Source organism: Nicotiana tomentosiformis, chromosome 1 (assembly GCF_000390325.3).
Source record: "Nicotiana tomentosiformis chromosome 1, ASM39032v3, whole genome shotgun sequence".
NCBI lineage: Eukaryota > Viridiplantae > Streptophyta > Magnoliopsida > Solanales > Solanaceae > Nicotiana > Nicotiana tomentosiformis.
This window is the reverse complement of record NC_090812.1, coordinates 147,301,408-147,323,902: the sequence shown is the minus strand read 5'-3', so window position 1 is coordinate 147,323,902 and position 22,495 is coordinate 147,301,408. Positions and strand designations below refer to the sequence as shown.

Here is a 22,495-nt window from a genome sequence, read left to right as displayed (position 1 = left end):
GATAAATATTCATCATTTTTCAAGAATTTATATTTTTTTTAATTTTTGTTTTATAATGCAAACATGTTATTTAATATTTAGACAATTTCTTAAAAAGTTCTATACTCATTATATGGATACACGTGCAAAGTGCCTACCCTAAAATTAGTATCGAGAAAAAGTCTCTATTCGCATAATTGTCTGCTTATTTAAGCTATATATGTCCTTTCAAAGCAAATCTTGGGCATGACTTTTTTATCATTTTCTTTTTCAAAGGGCATGACCAATAGTGGAGATACACTACTATCCAAACCTTGGACATAGTTTTTGGGGAGATCTTACTGTTATCGAATAAACAATATGTTTCTTTCTATAATAAATGTTATATAAAAGAAAAGATATGTCAATAAATGCTATATAAAAGAAGCGTATATTCCATAAATCAAATGTCTATCCAAAACGGTAGCTAGACGTGCAAGCAATTCGGTCTTGAAAGGGTTCAATCTCCTAGTTAACTTAAGATTCTATATTAATCATATAAAATATTAACGAATCCTAATCTTCTCTTTGTTGTGTATGCTATTTTAAAAATATAATAGCGTCAAAAGGCATCCACGACAAGAGAACCATCAACTACATGTTGGGCAACCACTTATAGGATCAATAATCAAGGAGGGGAGGGATTTATTTTATTTTAAATAGGACTTATACCGTGCTATAAATAAAGTGGTAGAAACTATCTTTTAGGATAAATAAAACATTAAAAGCCAAAAGTTCCAAAAAAAAAATTCCATAGAGGGAATTGTGTTTGTTTAAATGGGGAACTCAAGAAGACATCAACTTGTAAATGCCATAGCATTTTGCTTGGTTGCCACAAGTGTTGTTGCAGCCTATACACCTTATGGTGATTCTCCACAGCACACTATGAATCAAGAGAAACCTTATTCCCCGGGATCCGAATATAAGGTACCATCAGTTCCACAAGACACATCTAGCAAGGTTCCATCAGTGTCGAAAAACTATTACAAGGTGTCATCAGTTCCGGAAAGCACTTATACTAAGGTGCCATCAGTATCAAAAGAGTATTACAAGGCACCATCAATTCCAAAAGTTACTTATACTAAGGCGCCATCAGTTCCAGAAAGTACTTATACTGAGGTGCCACCAGTTTCAAAAGAGTATTACAAGGTGCCATCAGCTCCAAAAGGTACTTATACTAAGGCGCCATCAGTTCCAGAAACTAAATACACTAAAGTACCATCAGTTCCAGAAAGTACTTATTCTAAGGTGTCATCAGCTCCAAAAGGTACTTATACTAAGGCACCATCAGTTCCAGAAACTACATACACTAAAGTACCATCAGTTCCAGAAACTATATACACTAAAGTACCATCAATTCCAGAAAGTACTTATTCTAAGGTGACATCAGCTCCAAAAGGTACTTATACTAAGGCGCCATCAGTTCCAGAAACTACATACACTAAAGTACCATCAGTTCCAAAAAGTACTTATTCTAAGGTGTCATCACCATCAAAAGAGTATTACAAGGTACCATCAGTTCCAGAAACTACATACACCAAAGTAACATCAGTTCCAGAAAGTACTTATTCTAAGGTGCCATCAGCTCCAAAAGGTACTTATACTAAGGCACCATCAGTTCCAGAAACTACATACACTAAAGGACCATCAGTTCCAGAAAATAGTTATTCTAAGATGCCATCACCACCAAAAGAGTATTACAAGGTACCATCAGTTCCAGAAAGTACTTATTCTAAGGTGTCATCACCATCAAAAGAGTATTACAAGGTGCCATCAGCTCCAAAAGATACTTATAGTAAGGTACCATCAGCCTCAAAAGAGTACTACAAAATACCTTCAATGCCATTTGTACCAAAAGATAATTACAATCACGTGCCTCAAGTCCCAGAACATGTTCATAAAGATACTTACGAAGTACCTTTTGTGCAAAAGAATTACTATAAGGTATCTTCAGGTCCTCAAAATGCTTACAACAAGGTTCCATCAGTACCCAAAGATTACAACAATGTACCTTCAATGTCAAAAGACAACTATGGATCTAAGGTGACAATGCCAAAACCTTACTTCAAGTTACCAACAGTTGCCTCATACCGTTCTCGAAATTTGCCACTACCTAAGTATGCTAACCAAGAACATCCTAGTTACAACTCTTCTCCATCATCGAAGAACTCAGAGGATTACCAATCTCCACCACCTCCAGTAGCATCTCCACCACCACCTTACTACTAAAGACCTCACATATTTTTTAGTGTTCGGTCATTTCTAGCAAAGTATATGAAGGACATATTCATTGTCAATTTAGGATTCTGATGAAGGCCAAGTCAACAGAAGTACGAACTGCAAAAGTTTATCATTATTGTTTTCCTATTTTTAACGATTGTGATTGCTTACTTCCTATTTTGAGTTTTCTTTTTTATGTTAGTTTTTTGTCATGATGTACTTCCTATTTGTAACAAGAGAGTGTTTTTTCATTTTTTTTGTTTCACGCCTGAGATAAATATATCATGAATTGCAATAATTTTTTCCATCAGTCCAAATTGTTGGTAATATCTCAAAATGCTTTCGACAAATGATTTCATGCATGGAAGATTATGAAGTGGCAAAGGGAATTAGCCAAATGACTCCTGCATGGGAGGTTATTGATAAATGACTTTTAACCTATGACACGTGTCATGATTAGAGACCATTTTACATCTATAAATAGCTAATTATAACTGCATTATTTTCAATCATAAGCAATCATAAACAAACTTCGTTAACTCTCTCTCTCTTGCCCCGATTTTTCTTTTCGTGATCATTTACTTCAACATACTCTTAAATTCTCCTTCTCTTATTCTCATTTCCTCACTTATTGGTTTGTTATTTAAATTTTATTTTCTTGCTCTTCCCCCGTAGAGGAAGACCTGTTTAATTCGGGGAAACTTTCAAATTATTTAAAGGTAAAACAGTACTTTGGCCACTTAATCCGATTGTCAACTCGGTAACAAACTTATAACTTTTCCATTTTAAACAACTCAACTCATACATTTGTGAACTAATGAACCCTCAAATGGGGTATGTATAACAATTGTGCTGACATTATAACATATTACATTCTAGGACTATTTGTTGCTTGATGTGTATAATTTGTGTGCCCCACTTCTTTTAACAAATTTATCAAAATTTTGATTTCATTTTCTTCTTCATCGTCCATTACAGATAGGCCAACTCCATCTATCAATTTCTTTTTCTTTTCAATGCCATCACACACACTACATCAACTCCTCACACCTCTGCCACTAGCACCATCACACCATCACAAATAAGTCGAAATCAGTAGAAATTATCTCCACCAGAGACCACACCATCACATATAAGTCGAAATCAGTAGAAATTATCTCCACCAGAGACCGGAAAAAGGGGAAAAAGAAGCAACACAGACAACTCCATTAATTGTGCTGTCTCTAAAACCACAAGCTCACCACTCTTTTCCACCTATAGACCACCATAAAACTACACTAGAACGCTCCACCACTTTGAAACCATGATCCCTGAAATTTCAAAATTAATTTTTTTTTTTAGGGAAAATGACATTGTATAGCCTCTCAAAATAATAGACGAAAAATATTTATTTTTTCTCGATTTTAGAATTTTTTTAAAATCAAATTATTGTATTCACGTGCGTTAATTAGGTGACTTGCACACATTTTATCCACATAACCTGTGCCACTGCCACATATGCATGGTTAACTATCAGAAGGGTTTATTAATTCACAATTGTATGAGTTGAGGTGTTCAAATGGGAAATTATAAATTCATTTACCGGGTTGACAATCGGGTGCAAGTTTAAGTAGTCAGGATCTGTTTTGCCCTATTTAAATAGTTTTCCAGAATAATACCTAGCATGACTCAAGCTCTACGTGTATATTCATAAATAAATATTGTTATTAATGTCGACTTTTCCAACACAAAATGCTTGATTTGTTTCTCCACGAATAACTGAAGCATAGTTGTGTAGGACTACTAAAGCTTACGAATGGTTAAATTAGTACACATTGGCCATTATAAATGATTATAATTCTACTGTTCTAGCATTAGACAAATATCTATCTATATATTAATATAAAGGAGGGCATAGCCTAGATGACTTTGGCACCTCTTTTTGACCAAAAAATCTATTTATCTTTTTTGTCCTTCTTTAATTTATCTTTTTAAATATTTTGCTCATTCTTTGCTTCTTTTCCACTTTTATTAATTGCTTATTCATTATTTTTAATAAGAAAGACTATGAAGATTTGCGACTGCATTGAAGAGTTGTAATAGTGAGGTCAAGAAGAATCACACCGTTCACTCGAAAATGGAATAAATAGACAACCGTTATTTCTTCAATCTTTATTACTATCAATAAATGTCCTTAATCCTTTAAGATATTTAGAAAAATGAAAAATGAGTAATGAAATGATTCAGTTTCAGTTTCTAAAACCCCCATTTTCCAGTAACATTTCATTTTCTGGTACTAAATTGTGATGATCCGATAGGTCGTTTTGAGTACTAGCCTTAATTTTCGTGTTCTGAGACCTCCCATAGATTCATTTGATGTTTCTTGATTTGCGTACGTGGTCCGTGTAGCTTTTCGAAAAGCTTTTATTTGAAATTTTGAAGAAGATAAAATTTTGACTAAAAATGATGCTAGAGTTGACCACGGTCAACATTTTGGGTAAACGACCCCGGATCGATGTTTTGACGATTCCGGCAGGTTCATATGATATTTTTGGACTTGTACGCACGTTTAGTTAGGGTCCAGGGTGACCCGAACGCGTTTCAGTGTATTATGTGTGAAATTGTGAAAATTGAGTTTAAGTTGAAAATTCTTGAGTTTTGGAGGATCGATTCTTGTTATTTGATATTATTTTGATGATTTGAGGTAGCGAACAAGTTTGTATAATATTATTACACTTGTGTATATATTCGATTTGCAGCCTGAGGGGGTCGGATGAGTTTCAGGTGTGTATCGCATGAGTTTGGTTGGTTTTAGGATTGCTCGTGCAATGCTGGTTCTGGTGTCAATCTGCAAAATGCGAGATCTGGCTCGCATTTGCGGTCCAATGATCACATTTACGATAAGGGGCTGGTGGGTTGGTACTTCGCTTTGCAAATATTTGATTGCATTTGCGGCCTCTGAGAGTTCACATTTGCGACTTTTCAGTCACTTTTGCGACTTGGAGCTAGCAGCTGGCAGCTTCGCAAATGTGAAGCTTAGCTCGCATTTGTGGTTAAGGGTTGTATCGCATTTGCGAAAATTTATCGCATTTGCAAACAAGTGTTCGCAAATGCAATACCTGCAACTAGGTAAAAGAGGAGAAAACGGAACTTAACTCATTTTACACCATTTCTCAACCACACACTCTTGAGGCGATTTTTGAAGAACTTTTTCTTCCCAAATTCATTGATAAGCAACTCTAATTCATTTTCTATCAATTTTTCATTACAATAAACACTCAATTATGGTAAATATGGTGTTTTTTCCTTCAAATGATAGAAAACCCAAATATGATAAGAAAATTAGGACAAAGAAGATGCCCATGAAAAAGAATTTTTTAGAGGAAGATAAAAACTAATGATCAAACAACTAATTAACTAGGCAAAGCAAACTAAACAAAAAGAATCAAACAAAGCTAATGGAACACATATTCTACTACTAGAATAGAATTGAGAGAAAAAAAACTACTCCCTCCGTCTTAAATTATTCGTCGTGATTTTTAAAAATAGTTGTCTCAAATTATTTGTCATTTTAGAAGTTCAAGAGTAAATTCATTTTTTTTTCTATTTTACCCTTAATATTAATTGTTCTTGAAGACTACAAATACCTTAATTATGAGTAACTATTAAATGAAAAGAGATTATATCTTAAAATATAAATAAGGGTAAAATAGTCAAAAAATTTTCCTATTTAATATTTTCTTAAGGAGGTGTAAAAGAGAAATAATTTGAGACGGAGAGAATAGTGTTTTACCAAAATTCAAAAATCCACTCAAGTCATCATAGCGCGATGGAACAATCACGACAACAAGTCTGACTATCAAACACACCTTTCTTAATGATGGAAATCGTAGCTTCAAATGTCGGCGAACCGGAATTTCGGCTACGATTTTCATTACCAACAAGAAAGGATGTCTGGAGTCGATCATAAGCCATGGAGGGGAAATTGTCCTGGTTGTGGCAGTGGCGGTTAGGCCGTGGTGGTAGTAGCTAGTAGTCGTGGCAGAGGTCAGGATTTAGGGGTAAAATTAGAGGGAAAATGTAGATCTCTTTGATATCTACACGCATATGTATGTAAAGGCCTGGAACTTGACGATTTTGAAAAGGGGTGGCAGCTAGGGTTTCAGTCAAAGCTAAGTTAAGGGAGAATGGAGAGAATTTTGGGGATTTGAAGGGTTTGGATACGAGTAGGGGGAGAAGAGAGGAGATAAATTGTGTAAAATTGTGGTGTTTGGAGCACCACCAACGACGACGTACGGTGGAGGCCGCGGCGATGGAGCAGAGAAAGGGTAAGAGGGGGGAGGCTTTAGGGTTTGGAATAAATGGCCAAAAGTCTAATTTTTGGCCTTTTTGTACGGGGAAAAGGAGAGATTTAGACTATTGGATAGGGGGAATGAATGAATGAAGTTTGATCTTGATTTACTTAACGAAGCAATGTAGTTTCAAGCCAAAAACTGTGACGTTTCAAACCCCTTTCCTCGCAGTTGGCTCTGATATTGTACTTTTGGCCACTTTCTCTTTCAAATTTGCCCCAGTTCTACCAAATTGAAAGGGAAAGTGGTCAAAATCTTTAAACTCTTTAACCAATTAATGTACAGTGGACATAAATAAAATATATTTGGTCTTTTGTAATTCAAAGATGCAAAAAATAGGCATTTAAAATTATAAGGACGACTATGTGATGATAGAGTCCGACAAAGTTTAATTTACAAGAGGACAGGAATAATACTAACTTTGACTTTTCAATGACAAAGTGGATACTCCTAAGAATGATCATATCAAATAATTTGCTTAACAATGAATCAATGAAAGCTCGAAATCAAGTAAACATTCTTTAGTACAACCACCAGATAACTCTGCTAATCGAGGCTTATTTTTTTGTTTTTGCTAGAATTTGAACCCTGATCAATATTTGCACCAACTTCATTAACCACTAAACACACCCTCAACTACCAACTTCCAACCCTTTACATCTAGAAGAGTTGTACTCCATGCCAAACTAGCTAGCAACAAATCCTGAGCCATATGTAAGAAAACATACATGTTTATGCGGGTACAGATATCACTACTATTTTTTTTTGTAGCAGTGGGTTTGAACTGAGAAACATGGAATATTCACTTTCCTAAAGGTAATTCAAAACCATTGAGGAAACACACTCTTAGAAAACTTGCATGCTTAAAATATAGCAAATCTCTCCGCTTAGTATTCTATCCTTGGAACTAGTATCGACAATAACATGTTTAAGATCTTCTCTATTTTTTTATTAGAAAAAATTCATTTCAAAGTTCTACTATTCCAAAAGAAGTCTTATTTGGTAAGTTCAAAGCATCTATAATTTCTTAGAACATATCTAGACTGGAGGGAATCTTGAAAGAGACAAAAGGATTGCAATTATCTCTGCTTTACAAAGAGGAAATGCCTCCAATGCTTTCATATTACGAAGAGGAAATTAATCAAATATTCAATAGTAATACACAGGCAAATACAAAGGTCTCACATGATTTAGTGTTAAGTTTGAAACATTATTGCAGCAACAAACATAAACAAATACAAAGGTTACACAAGATTTATTGTTAGGCTTGAAACATATTACACAAGCAAACACAGCAAATAATTCAAGTTTGTATGATAATGTCCACAATAACTAGCAGTGTGAACTTCCACGAATTTCCCTCTTAATCACAGCATCGTGCCCTCACCTCCAAAATCAATTATTAGAAAACTACCATACAATAGGTAAAATACAATACTTCTTTGGCTCAAACTGCAGGACATAAATCAAATTAGTTTAACCAGTTAAAGTTTGACCACACAATTTATGTAATAAACTTACTAGTGCAGAATCTTGGCCAAGGGACTCCTGAATTTGCTAGATAAAGATTTTGAATCCACCATTTCCCATGTCAACTTGTGTATCCTGAATTTGCTTGGCCGATTCAGTGACGGAAAGGCTGCACCAACTAACTTCAATGCTTTGTATCGAACAGTTGTAACCGAAACAAGAAGGGATCTCCTTAAGCTTCTTACATCTTTGCAAAACCAGTTTCTCGAGACTAGGAAACGCATCATCAGAGACATCCCATTGAGAGATAACTACATCGTCCAGTTTCAACACTTTGAGTGCAGGGAACTCATCATCTTTGACTTCCCATTTTTCTCCCTCAAAGGCTTTATGTAGCAACTTGAGTACCTCAAGGTTAGGAAGTATTGCAATTATTGATATTTCTTTCCAGGGTAGATGAAAATTTGAAAGTGTCAACTTCTTGAGATTCTCTGGGAGCATAAATTCACAGGGTTGTGACAGTTTTTTGCCATTAGAAAACACCTTCAGCGATTCCAGATGAACTAGAAAGTCCAATGCGGGGAAACGAATGCAATCCTTTCTCAACTTCATCGAATAATAGACAGATTCCAAAAATCTACACTTCCAACTTTTTGAGATTGGAAAACTTCCTCATCATTTTTTCCATGTCATCTCCATAAGCAAGAGATGGGGTCGAAAATGTTTCCAAATCATCTAATTTGGAAGAATTCTCAATGACCTCCTTTGTGAAACCAAAAGCAGCACGATCATTTATGTGCACATGTCTCAACCTTGCCATATCCCAAAGGCTGTCTGGTAATGCAACTTCCCCTCTCAATCCTTTAATCAGAAGTGTTTCCAAGTTTTCCAACTTGTATATCCAGGCGGGAATGGAAGTCATGCCAGTTCGAACAGCTAAAAATGTCAAATGAATTAGCTGTTCAATTTCATCTGGGAAGGAATCCAACAGGTTGATTCTCTCTAAATCCAACACCTTAAGGAGTCTGAAGCATTTAATGAAGGAGACAGACAGTACATTCGTCTCTACACTATTAGCTGTCATGAGCAACAAAGAGCGAACAGGGGAACCAACTAGCCTCAATGAGGCAAATCTGCCATCAGGACTTACTAGCATTCGACGTCTCTCTAGATCTTGTAAATCAATATCGGGAGAATCCTTGGCTTGATGACTGGTAATAAAAATAAAGAATAGTGGAGAAAAGACCAACAATGATATCAATTAGTTAAAGGAATTGAGGATACAAAGGAATTTATGAATAGTACCTGTATACATATTGCCAAAACTTTTCTTCTTTTGCTTTATTCTGACAAAATTCATGCAAGAGATCATGAATTCGGCACGATTTAACCCTGCCATTATATCTCATTTTTGCATCCATTACTAGGCTTCTGCTAATAAGATCGACCAAGTATTCTTCTGCCATATCTTCTAAGCTCTTTGGTTTATGTTTTCTAACCAAGCCCTCGGCAATCCACTTCCATGTTAACTTTGAGACTGGAATTTCTTCATCTTCCATGAATCCTCCAAAGTAAAGAAAACAAGGTTTAAGATATTCAGGTAAATGCTTGTAACTCAACTCTATTATGCCTCTACTGCTCGAGTCACCAACTGTAGTAGTGCTTAGACTTTCGGCAACTTGTAGCCATCCATCTTCTTTAGTCTCCATCTTTCCAAGAAGACCAGCCACCAAAACAACTGAAAGGGGTAATCCTTGACACTTCTCTGCGATTCTTTTACTAACATCCACAAGTTCTGGAGGACATTGTTGGTCTTGAAATAGCTTCTGTACTAACAACATCCAACTTTCTTCCTTATGAAAAAAACGGAGGCGCAAAGGATCTGTGGTACACTTGGCATATGAAGCTACTTCAGCATGACGAGTCGTTAGAATAATTCTACCTCCTTGCTTATCATCTCTAAAAGGAGTCTTGACATCATCCCATGCTTCAATGGTCCAAATATCATCCATGAAAATGAGGTACCTCCTTCCCATGATACTTCTCCGCAACAGGTCAGCCAAATCTCCCTCACTCTTTTCTTCAACATTTTCTGGAAGTCCAATATTAATTTGTTGTAAAATGTCAATCAACAATGATTTCTTTTCATATCTTTCAGAAATGCAGCACCACACACAAACATCAAAGTGATTGACAGCTTTGCAATCATCATAGACTTTCTTGGCCAAAGTGGTCTTTCCAAGTCCAGGCATTCCAAAAATGGTTATAACATCTAAGTCAGGGGATCCTCCAATTACTCTCTGCTTTAATGTTGCCAAGACATCTTCAAAGCCCACTACTGCTTCATTTATAGTTGGCTTCTCAATATGAGTGGAGATACGGGAAATCTCGCCAAGAGAATGTGTTCTGGAATCATACAAGTCACTGGTTGAGATCTTTATGACTCTTCCTTTGATAAGCTTTATATCTTCTACAATATCAGAAAATGTATGGTGCCAAATCGTTCCACCTCCATTAGCAACATATGAGTCAATGATATATTCCACTTCATACGCTACACCTACCACTTTTTCCCATACACTTCTCAACTCAACATGCTCATTACGCTGCTGGGCAATTTTCTCAAGAAATTCTCTTAGAAATTTGAGCTCCCTTTGAATCGTCTCAATTTGACGCTTTAAGAGAACAATTCGGCCGCCCTTAAAGTTTAAGATCTCTGCTAGATTTTCAACGAGTAAATCAAGAAAACCTAGTCCATCAGTCATGGGGAAATTAGTTCTTGACAGATTTGGAATTTTAGGACAAATTTCTCTGTCCTCTGCCTTGATCAACTTTATTTTCTGTAGCACATCCGAAAGTTGAAGGTCCATTCTTCCTGCCATCCCTTCAACATCTATTTTTGAGCAATGAGACTCAATGATGGTATCTATTTCGGCAGCCACCACATCAACACAACTTAAGAGATGGTTTCTTCTTTCTTGCTTTGCATATTGCTCTGGCAGATCCAAGAGAAGCGTTCCCAGAAATTCAAGATCCATCAGAAGGTTATCAAAATTATCCTTCACAGGATCTACTATATTGATCTGATTCTTCAAGAGTTTCCTTAAACTGATCTCTGACTTGATAAGCTTTACCTTCACTGATAATTCAAATGGGCCATGAAACAACATTTCATCCATGTGTTCAGTCACATTTGTTATGTCACAGACGTTGATGACATGCTCGAAACTGTCGGATAGAGCTTCAGCGTTCCTTGAGTGACAATCACATTGCCAAAGAACATCTATTGCAATTGTTGTCAAGGCTTTCAGCTCCTCAGAAAGGATTGTGATTTCACCTTTCCAAGACACCGTTGAGTTGGGAATGGATTGCTGTAGATCCATCAGAAAGAATTCTGCCTTGACGAGTTTGATGATTACTGTCAGTTGAAGAAGTGAAGAAGTTACTTGCGTTGACACCTCTTCTTCCTTCATTAGATCAAGAGGAACTGAAGGAGCTGCTTGATTCATCTTGTCAGATTGAGCCTTGACATATGTCAAGAGATCATCAAACTTTATATTCTCACTACACTGTCTCCGCAAATCCTTCAACAAAGTTATCAAGAAACTCTGGTCTTGATGAATGGTTTCAATTCGGAGAGCTTTAGAAATCAAGGACGTACTCCCTTTATCAGCAAGCTCCATGAAATTGTCGGAAAGAGAATCAACAACGGCTACAACAAGCTCATTGCTGTAAGGAGTACGATATTCTGATTGTGAAGAATGTAAAGCCTCTAGGGCTATGAGATAGTTGTCTCTCATCTCTGCCTCAAAAGATTTCATCCTTCTCAAAAGATCCGAAATTGCGTGACTCATTTCATGTTCCATCTTTCTACTTAACTTTTCAGGATAACACCAATAAGAAATGCATGCCGCTTCACCAACTAGAGCTATAATACGAGCCACGAGATTCTCCAGTCTCGCAGATTTGATGAAAAATATGGACGTCAACTTGAGGAATCCCCTGAGAAAGCTCAGCTTTACTTCAAATATTTCCATTACTCTTTTCACAGTAGCCTTAGGTTTGAGTCTATATCTCACTAAACACTTCAGATTCAGAAGAAGAGTGCTGATAAATTCTATTGCAAGTTGAGTACGCATGGGTGCACCCTGTGCCAACAATGCCTTCTTGAAGTAGAAGGGAGGATTGTTTTTTTCATTCGCGGAAGAACTAAGGAGGAAATGAGCACGTTCTACTTCTTGTCGAAGTTCAAAATCTTTGAGCATAGAAGTCAGTTGTGATTCCAAGATCGACAGAGCAGAGTCTACTCTTCCATATTTTGCACTAATACATGCCTCATGAATGTTGGTTCCTATGGTTTTCATGGTTTGGTAGACAAGATTGAACTCCTCCTGCCAACTTGGCCGTCTCTTCAGAATGAATTGTAGATATTGAAGTCTTATATTGAGCTCCAAGGCCACACGTCTGATTTTTATCTCATCATGCTTCTCTAACCACTTCATACACGTGAAGGGGTCTGTCATCAACTTTTGCTCTCTCCTAGAGTAATGAGTGCATAAGTCTTGGATGCTCTGCCAGAAACCAAAGGAAGGTTAAATTAATACTTCATTTTATTTGCTATTTGCTAAAACATTTGCATGTGTTGCTTTCATTAAGAAGGTACTTCTGCAAACCACATCAGCTATGAAAGTTGCTAGCCCAACATTTCCAGTTTGCTAGAGTCTACTCAAATTATTGAATCAAGTTGTAATATTCATACGCATACTCTAATTTTCGCCTTCTATTTTCCTCATATTTTCTAATGATGGCAGCCGGCACTCATTTTATTACTATATCTATTCAGTATTCATAATCTTATGTGCAAAACTATGAAATTAGTTTAGCACTTTAGCCGTAAGTTCTTAAATTCTAAATTAGGCCTTCCACTTTAAGCATCTCATAAAAAGAAGTCAATTTCTTAAATGGTCACTCAAGTTAGTTAGTGAGATTGTGTAGTAAAATCACTTTGTCCCTATTTTGAGACAACTCAAATTAGCATCAATCTCTTTAAAAATAAAAGCATTCGGAGAAGCTGCCGAATATGTGATGTGGCATAGCATTTAATATAATTATAGAAATTCCTTTATTTTCCATGTCATATAAGAGTGAGCCCACACTAAATAACTAATTTTTCTGATGACACTCGATGTTTCTCCGAAATACAATCCCAATTATCATGTACATAAGAAAAACCCCAACAATTCATTATACGAATTAAGCAGAAACTTATAAATTATTTCTTCTCCCCTAAAAAGGAATTGAAACAGAAAATAAGAATCCATTATCATCGAAATTCCAGCTTAATATTCGCACGAATTGTTCTTCTACCAAAAGAGATCCTACCCCATTATCATCAGAAAATTACAGTTACTTTTTTTTTGGGGGGCAAAAAATTAACTACTAAACTCTCTGTTACCCCAAAAATACAACTCGGTTATCATGTTTACAAGAATACACCCAGAAATTCAATGATAGAATCCAGCTAAAACATATTTATTTTTCACTTTTCCCTTATAAGATAAGAAGAGAGTATTTAAGGAATTGTTACATTAGGTTAAGGAGGTAGAATAATACGAGCTGAAGGCTGAGACAGATAAGGTGGTGGATTATCACGCTACGTTGTTCTTCAATAGCCGTTCCTAATTGTTCACTTAGCTCAAAAGCTAGTTGTCAAGGGCTCAGTAAAGGCGCGCTTAAGCCCTGAAGCTCAGAAAAGCTCAGGGAAGGCGCTTCGCCTCGCTTAAGCTGCATTTCAGTGAAAGGCAAGGCACTAAGACATGCAGCTCATTGCCCATGAGTTTTATTGGGAATCAAGTGGTACTAAACAACAAATATAATCAGAAGATAAATGTATTAGTTGTAAAGGAAAACATTACAAATGAATTTGTTACTTCCTTTAGATCTTTTCGCCTTCTATAACTCCATAAAAAGGAATGAACTTCTATTAATTGATTAAACTCACAAAAGGATAGCCCCTAACTTATCATATCACTGTAGTTAATTCTTTTTCTATTCATTCCTTTTAAGAATAAAAGTAATGGCAACCATGGTTTTAATTTACTTAATCCAAGACTTTGATAACTTGGAAACTGAGAAAATAAAGTGAAGTTTAAGTTATACTACGGATGACCTGGGATCGAATCCCCCTCAATGCCTTATGGGTTGAGTTTGTCGCACATGGCTTGCCTAGTGCGGCTTACCTCCCCTGTGTGGTTTGCAGGCTATTACACAGGGGAGAGGTTTACCCAGTGCGCACCAAGTGTAGCGGCTGCGGGTTTCCCTCCTTAACCAAAAAAAAAAAAAAAAAAAAAATATATATATATATATATATATATATATACTAGTCTAAGGAGTACAATTTTTTAAAAATTATATTAAATTTCTAATTGAATCACAAAATATATGCCAAAGAAAAAATTTTAAGTTCCTAAATTGATGATTCTTGATTCTATTTTGCCAACTCAATAAAAGAAGAAACTTTGTCCGACAGGAGTTCTCAGTCATCTCAGTCAATATAGTTAACACAATTTATTTAAGATTTATAAATGCATCCTTTTTAGTTTTAACAAGATCATATAACTTTGAAGATTTAGAATTATTATATTTTTGTTTTGAAAAAGCTATATGTTCTCATGTTAATTCTAAAAAGATATAAACATGACGTCATCTAACTGACATAGGACGTTAATACTATCCTAGAAGAAGTAAAAATATGAAACTCATGTAAAAATCAGAATTAGAGTTTATTTTTTCAATTAATTCTCATGGATTTAGTGTGTTAGTTTTCTTGTATTTGTATAATCAGTTTTTATATTTTAATTGGGACGTTTTAAAAGTTAGTATAATTTGATTCAAAAAGAAAATTATAAATTTTTATATTACCAAAATAATATTTTTTATATTTTTCTAACTTTTTGTAATCAATATTTGTATTTTGTTATGTTTGCAAGCGTGCTCATAATTAAACGACCAAATTAAAAAACCAAAAACGGCATTCTTAATTTCTTCGTAGCAATGTATGTGCACATAGTATAGAATATACTACTCCATTTAAATTTGGTTTCAGCCTCATCGAACTCTCTAAAAACTATTTAAGAAAAGTTGTGTAAGACTACAAATACTTAATTAGAATTAAAAGCTAAACTAATAATAACATGGACCATCGTGTGAACAATCGTGGTTATACTTTTTTTTATCTATAAAAGGTAATTTTTTAATTGATTTTAGTGTCCTAAATATTCGGATCATATACATAGTTTAAATAGAAAAGGATTTAATAAGTCAAATTTTAGTTGGTTTCAAAATTCTAATATTAGGAAAATAACTTAAATTGCAATTTTATCCAATGTGAAATCTAGAGGGTAAAAAAGGCAAACGACATTTCTCTAAGAGCCTTCGTGCTTTTAATATAGTATAGATATACACACACACACAAAAAAACAAACACTTGAAATTCACCAGACAAGGCGCCTGGCCCAGATGGTTAAACCATGGCTTTCTTTCAAAAAGCTTGTGAATTCCTTAAATGTGACATTATGAATGCAATGAATTATTTCCATCAAACAGGTCACATGGTTAGATCGTGTAATGCCTCTTTCATAGCATTGGTTCCCAAGAAAAGAGGTTCAGTGGAATCGAAGGATTATGGACCAATTAGTTTAATTAATGGTGTCTACAAGCCGGTGGCTAAAGTTTTGGCCGAAAGGTTAAAGAAGGTGGTGGGGAAGCTGAGGGGAGCAAAATGCATTCATAAAGGGCAGACAGATCTCTGATGCATCTCTTATAGCAAATGAAGTACCGGACTCGAGGACCAAAAGTGGCATGCCTGGGATTCTCTGTAAATTGGACATTGAAAAGGCTTTTGATCAGTTGAACTGGTCTTATCTCACAAACATGCTAAAGAAGATGGGGTTTGGTTTTAAATGGATAAGGTGGATTGAATTTTGCATAAAGACTGTGAAGTACTCGGTGCTAGTGAACAGGGGACCAGTTGGCTTCTTTTCTCCACAGAAGGGTTTAAGGCAAAGAGATCCTCTCTCCCCATTCCTTTTCATTCTAGCTACGGAAGGTTTAACAAGAATACTAAACAAGACAAAGCAATTGCAGTGGATACAGGCATTCCAAGTGGGTAGAGATCCTTTGAATACTATTAGCATCTCACTTTCTCTATGCAGATGACACCATGATTTTCTGTGAAGCTGACAAACCACAAGTTCAGAATCTCAATCTAACACTCCTCATTTTTGAAGCTTCATCTGGATTACACATCAATATGTTGAAAAGTGTTATATACCCGGTCAATGAGGTAGCAAATCTAGAAGAACTTGCTGGGATTCTCAGCTGCAGCACTGGCACATTTCCTACCACTTACCTAGGTTCTCTAGGAGCGAAATTCAAGTCAACAGGGATATGGAATGGCATAATTGAGAAATTTGAGAAGAGACTTTCCACTTGGAAAATGCAATACTTACCCATGGTGGTAGACTGATACTAATTAACAGTGTGCTTGACAGCATTCCTACGTACTACATGACTCTCTTCCCTACGCCAAGTTCAGTAATTAAGAAGCTCGAAAGATTGAGAAACTCATTCCTATGGGAAGGTAACAGCCAGGAGCACAAATTCCACTTGGAAAAGTGGAGCAGGTGCACTCAGCCTACGGCAATGGGGGGCCTGGGTATAAGAGATCTTAAGCTACACAACAAAAGCATGCTTCTCAAATGGCTCTAGATGTATGGGCAAGGGGATTCTGGTTGCTGGAAAAAGGTAATCTCAGCTAAGTATGATGCTCAGAACAACTGGTTCACAAAAAGAGCTACATCAACATCAACACATGGCACTGGTGTTTGGAAGCACATCTCTAGGTACAGGGATGACTTCTTCGAAAACATATCATACAAGGTTGGGAATGGAGTACATGTGAAGTTCCGGAAAGATAAATGGTTGGGGAACATTGTACTTAAAGAATCATACCCAGCACTTGCCTCAATTGCATGCAATCCTGACTCCACTATTGCTGATAATAGAGAGGGGAGCACATGGAATCTCACTTTCAGAAGGAACCTTCAAGATTGGGGTTGTGATGATTTTTTGAACCTATTAGCTCTGATTGAAGGCCATAGTATAATAGATTCACATCGAGACAGAATCTCATGGGAAGGCACTAGCAAAGGCATATATAGTTAAAGCTGGCTATAATCATGTGAGTTCTCAAAATGGAATGATTGAAAACTGGCTTTGGAAACTTATTTGGAGGACTAGACTTCCCATCAAAGTGATTTGCTTTTCCTGGACAGCTCTAAATGGTGCTTGTCTGACCCAGGATAACCTCACCAGAAGGAGCATTCCATTGGTTAACAGATGCTACATGTGCCATAGGAACTTGGAGTCCATCATCCATCTTCTACTTCACTGCCCAGTTTCAGCAGAACTTTGGAACTTCTTCCTCTCTGTTTTTGGACTGAGTTGGGTGCACCTCAGTCAATAAAAGATGCATGCTGGAGTTTTTGCGGAGTTGATAAAGCCATCAAAAAAATCTGGAGGATGATCCCAGCTACTATCTTTTGGTGTTTATGGAATGAAAGGTTTCACAAATATTTTGATGGAATCTCAACTCCAACACACACTTTGAAGGCTAACTGTTTAACCAACCTATACAGCTGATATACTCTTAGTCTCTTGCCCCTGTAAATTGCCCAATTAATTTTTTGGATTTTGTTAGCTCCTTAAACTTAGCTTAGCTACCATTGTACTTGAGCTAACACTACTTTTACTTTTGTAATTATTCTGCATATACTTGATGCCTTTCAATGATATCTCTCTTACTTCATCAAATATATATGCACACACAATCTAGCAATATGTAAGCATAAACCTTCTGTTTTCAAGATGAACTCCAAGGTTTATGTTTGGCTATTGCTTTGCAACTTTACAGATTTTTTGGATTCTTTGCTAGCATTGTATAAGCATGATGTTTTAATTATCAGTGACTTTGTGTTCACAAGATTGACTACTTAATTGAATTCAATCGTGTATATATGTTATCAAGGGGCGAAGGGTCCTCCTAGGAGCATCTTTGATTCTTATCTTGGTTTAGTCTAGCTAATTTGAATTCCTCCAACATATTTTAATGTTTGAATTAGTGTATAAGCTTAAATGAAGTAGGACCTTCTTTCCAGTCCTTCAGGTAATTGTGACCTTAAAATTCCTAAATAATAAATTTACTAAATTAAGAACTGTTTTAAAAGTCTTGTTTCTCTAAATTTACCTAGAAGCAGGAATGTTGGAAGAACTATTAAGATAACGTAATTCACGACAAATAGGAAAGATATGAAGGAAAAGGTCCTTTAATCCACTATATTCACTGAATACTAATCAGCTTGAATTTCATTGATCTTGCTAGCACCTAGACAATATGACATTTAAGATATCAATGCATCAAAAACTTTCACCTTAGGTCCAATGCGCATAAATAAATAAAAAAGTGAAAGCAAAAAATTATGGCAAATGCAAGGAATTGGAAGCAGCTGCGGAATATAACTGTAAATAGCAATTTTGTCGTAGAACAAATACAGCAGGAGATTGAGTGTAGATTAGAGATGTTACAGGGTACAAAAAGAGCTATTAGATATCAAGTGTTATTCCACAAATTATGTAATTAACTGCTCTTTCTTTGAGGCCTAGCTGACTATTAACAACATTTCTAGAAGGGGGGTTAAAGTTCTAGGTGCTCTTTAGGTGAATCAATTTGGTCGTTGGTATGGTAACATTTCACATTTATTACCGAAAAGAAAACCATGGCAAATAGTAAGAAATCCATAAAATACCTTTGGATTGATAGCAAAAGAGTGATTGGATGCTCCTACTTCCTTTTCCATAACTTCAGCTCGTAAAAAATCTATCCTTGTTATTGCTTCCTGTCCTTTCAATTTAACATTCTCAGTGCTATGTGTTAACCGATCAGCTATTGAAGTCCCCAGATATTGCAGAGTTTCAGACAGACCCTTGGTTGGAAACTTTGAATTTTCCTTAGAATTGTGTAACTCAACCACACTGTCTAGGACAAAGTCCACAAAATATAACGGAAGATCGTTTATTGAACTATCAAAAGTCAACAACAGCTCTGAAGCTTTATGCAGACGAGTAAGAACGTCTCTGGCATCAATCTGGATTGCATCTTCACACCTTCTAATCGATGAAGAAAGATGTTGCTCAAGTCCCTGGGCAATTTCTTCGGGGATGTCATCAAGCCAATACAAACAATTCAGGCATGACACTGAATAAGATATGTCACTGCAAAACTGCTGCCAGATATCCATGTTGGTTTCGCGCTTAGCAAACCCATCTCTGATGGACCAACGGAACCTTCTCTCGAATGTTAGCTTGAAAGAAAGAGCCTTCATTTTCTCAAGTAGGTCAGGAGCAAGACGATCAGCCATGCAATCGACCAAATCCTCCAAAGTATATGAGACAATACTGAACATATCATCACAATACCTCCCCCACGGCTTCTCTGACTCCCATAACAGGACAAGAATTTCCCTGATCTTTGGTTGAATAGCTTTTCGTACTAAGTTACCCTCTATACCAATGTGATCATAAGAAAGCCTATTATTCTTATAATTACAGCAAATCGTAGACATATCATTTACTTGATTATTTATGAAGAAGAAGTGATTTCTTAAAGACTCGGGGAGTGAATACTCGGTCAATACACGCAAGACGCATTTCAAGAATCTAGCCTCCATTTTAAGTATCCGGTAGTGGCATTCATCATGGACGCCAACGCAAAATTCACCCACCAAATCATTTGGCCAAGTGTACCAGTATATTGTGCTCAGTTCCATTTCAAGCTTTTGAAGGACGAGGACAGTAGTGTAACTGAAAGGAAAACTTCAATTTTAGGACTGCAACTATGCACAACGTTCAGTCTTAAAAATATAATTAAATCATGCCATTTTGGTTTTGACCTATTTTTCAAAGTATTCTCCATAACACTTATGTTCCAAAGCAGACTTTCCCACTAAGATTTCATATTGAATACGTATATTAGTTATGGTTATACATCAGTAATTCTCAAAAATTGGTGGACACTATATATCCAGGAAGCATTTGCAAATACGTTTAAACACCAACAAAGAGAAGGAGATAGTTAAACCAAAAACAGCATCTAACAGCAGTGTCCAATATAGACTTTCTTTTTGGTCTATATTTAGAATGGCAAGAGGGCTATATTTGTTCCTCTACTTTCAAATATTGTTTATATCTGCCATCCTTTTTACTGTTCGAATCTATATACCCTAGTCACACTTTTGAGCAAGAATACCCCTCTACCGTTAAAACACCCAGATCCACCAATTAAATGAACACGTGGAGGGCTATAAACATATTTGTTACCCAATTCATTTTGCCAAACGCCAACCATTAATTCGTAACCTATTTAGCCGACCCAAAGATCATTAGCCCTTCACTTATCCTTAATCCAAAGCTAATGATAAATAACCACATTTCGTAAAAATGTGTAGAATGTTTATATGGAAGTTCTCATTTAATTTTTCACTGATGCAGTCAAAGACCCCTTTGTGATTAAAGTCTAGACAAAAACTTATCCCTACAACAAGTATTAGCCCTCCGGCAAAATCTCATCGGGAACTTGGCCAGATAATATTCCTTTTGAACTTCAATAACAAAATCTACAGAATTCAATATCGAAAATGTAGAATTTTCAACCAATTCATCATATCAACAAAGAGTTTACCAAAATTCAATCTTTGGACCGAAAGAAAAAGGCAAAACGCAAACAGAAAAAGGAAAGGGAACGAGAGAAGCTGCAAGAGACAGATTTTTGGGGAGATCAGTGAGGCTGAGAGAAGAGATAAAGAAGGAATGGAATTTGTATAATGGGATACCGGCGGCGAATGAGAAAGTGAAAAGGTGGGAAAAAATTTAAAATAAAATAAGGTAAATGAAAAGAAAGTAGAAGCATGTTAGATAAATGAGAGCAAAAGGAAACAAATTAAATTAGATGAAAAGAATGACGAACAAAGAGCTACACACCTTAATCTCTCCTAATGTAGAGCACCTTACACATGAAATTTCTTTAGCCTTCAAATAGCTCATTAGAGATGGTTGTCATAAGCTTAAGTCAATTATATTAGTCATTTTTATATTAGCCTTCAATTATTTTTTTATTTCTTTCACATTTTATCTTTCTTTAGTACAAGTCACATTCACCATCAATAATGAACTACGTGAAAGAGACATATGCAGCGTTCGTCAAGCTGTTGTTTAATTTTGACTTGCCAAAAGGTCTTTCTTGAGTTTAATTTTATTGTTGATCTCCGGGTCTTTCTCTATTGTACTAGTCAATGTTAAGCTTTATTAGATTTTTATTTAATTTGTATATACTTATTCACCGCTTTAGATCTCAAAGATGCATGCTCAATTAATTGTAATAAGACATATATTGCAGCATGTTACTAATTGAAAATGAGTCTAGGCATATCCACAATTTTAAATTAGTGAGTTCTGAATTTATGGTTGCGAACGAGCAATCATCCCTTATTTGATAGATTTAAAATATAATTTTTAATAGATTAAGTATAAAAAAAAAAGTTTTAAGTGATAAATATATTTGTTCCAATCTCTTGTAAGGGTAGAGTACTTTTTACATATAACTAATGTATAATTTATATATATCTCATGTAAATTTTAAATCAAGACACATAGTTTATTACATGATATCAGATTACCTAGGTTTCTGATTAATTTTAAAGATATGAATAGTTCTTTCTCTATTTGAAACTAACCCTTCTTAGGCTTAGAACTTGCATAAAATATAGATCAATAATTATAAGGTAACGCAAAATCACCATATATTTCTTCACCTTTTGCTTCAACTATTCTATCGAAAGTGTTACATACAGTCATTGTCCGAAAAAAATTGGATGTTGAGCAGTTTAAGATTGAGTAGAAATCTTCAAGTACAAGCTCAAGCAAGAAAAAATAGCTTTTATAGCAGTATTTTTCAAGCACAATGATCGTTTACTTCTTGCGTTAAGAATTTTCAAGAATATAAATCTCACTTTTTTGAAAAGAAGCTATATGCTAATTCTTCAAGTGCGAGTTTTGGCTAGACTCGTGGTATTCTTGGGTTATGTGATATCTAGTGATGGGATCAAGGTGAATTCGAAGAAGATTGAGGTACTTCAGAGTTGGCCCATACCTTCTACCACTACTTAGATTCGGAGTTTCTTAGGCATGGCTGGGATTTATCACCAGTTTTGTGGAGGTATTTTTATCTATTGCAGCCCCATTGACTCAGTTGACTCAGAAGGACGCTCCTTTCAAGGTGGTCAGACAAATGTGAGGAGAGCTTTTAGAAGCTCAAGAAGGCATTGACTATGGCTTTAGTGTTG

At 35.7% G+C, this 22,495-nt stretch overlaps 2 protein-coding genes across 4 annotated transcripts; one reads left to right on the top strand and one right to left on the bottom strand.

Annotated features, from left to right (window-relative positions):
* Positions 1–795: 795 nt before the first annotated feature.
* LOC104121690 (protein PELPK1-like) lies at positions 796–2,247 on the top strand. Its single transcript, XM_070174826.1, has one exon. The coding sequence runs from the start codon at positions 796–798 to the stop codon at positions 2,245–2,247; it is 1,452 nt and encodes a 483-aa protein (XP_070030927.1).
* Positions 2,248–7,758: 5,511 nt separating this feature from the next.
* Positions 7,759–21,239, bottom strand: LOC138903719 (uncharacterized). 3 transcript variants are annotated; one of them, XR_011413081.1, is made up of 5 exons: positions 21,135–21,239; positions 18,905–19,958; positions 9,345–12,610; positions 8,091–9,250; positions 7,759–8,021 (listed from the first exon to the last, which is right to left on the bottom strand). XR_011413081.1 is itself a non-coding variant. In XM_070192196.1 (4 exons), exons 2-4 carry the CDS (start codon positions 19,922–19,924, stop codon positions 8,677–8,679), a joined length of 4,860 nt encoding a protein of 1,619 aa, XP_070048297.1. In that variant the 5' UTR covers positions 19,925–19,958; positions 21,135–21,239; the 3' UTR covers positions 7,759–8,676. The 3 variants fall into 3 exon arrangements, 2 of the variants coding, with proteins under 2 accessions (XP_070048297.1, XP_070048304.1); XM_070192196.1 differs by having other exon boundaries at positions 7,759–9,250; XM_070192203.1 differs by lacking the exon at positions 7,759–8,021 and having other exon boundaries at positions 9,013–9,212.
* Positions 21,240–22,495: the final 1,256 nt, after the last annotated feature.

What these genes read in the sequence shown, in the direction of transcription:
- LOC138903719 (XM_070192196.1), bottom strand. Translation starts at nt 19,924, where the DNA reads ATGGAACTGAGCACAATATACTGGTACACTTGGCCAAATGATTTGGTG. An exon ending in CTTTTGCTATCAATCCAAAG is followed by an intron (nt 12,611 to 18,904) that starts GTATTTTATGGA and finishes GGTTTCTGGCAG; the next exon opens with AGCATCCAAGACTTATGCAC. An exon ending in TTTTGGCAATATGTATACAG is followed by an intron (nt 9,251 to 9,344) that starts GTACTATTCATA and finishes TTTTATTACCAG; the next exon opens with TCATCAAGCCAAGGATTCTC.
- LOC104121690 (XM_070174826.1), top strand. Translation starts at nt 796, where the DNA reads ATGGGGAACTCAAGAAGACATCAACTTGTAAATGCCATAGCATTTTGC.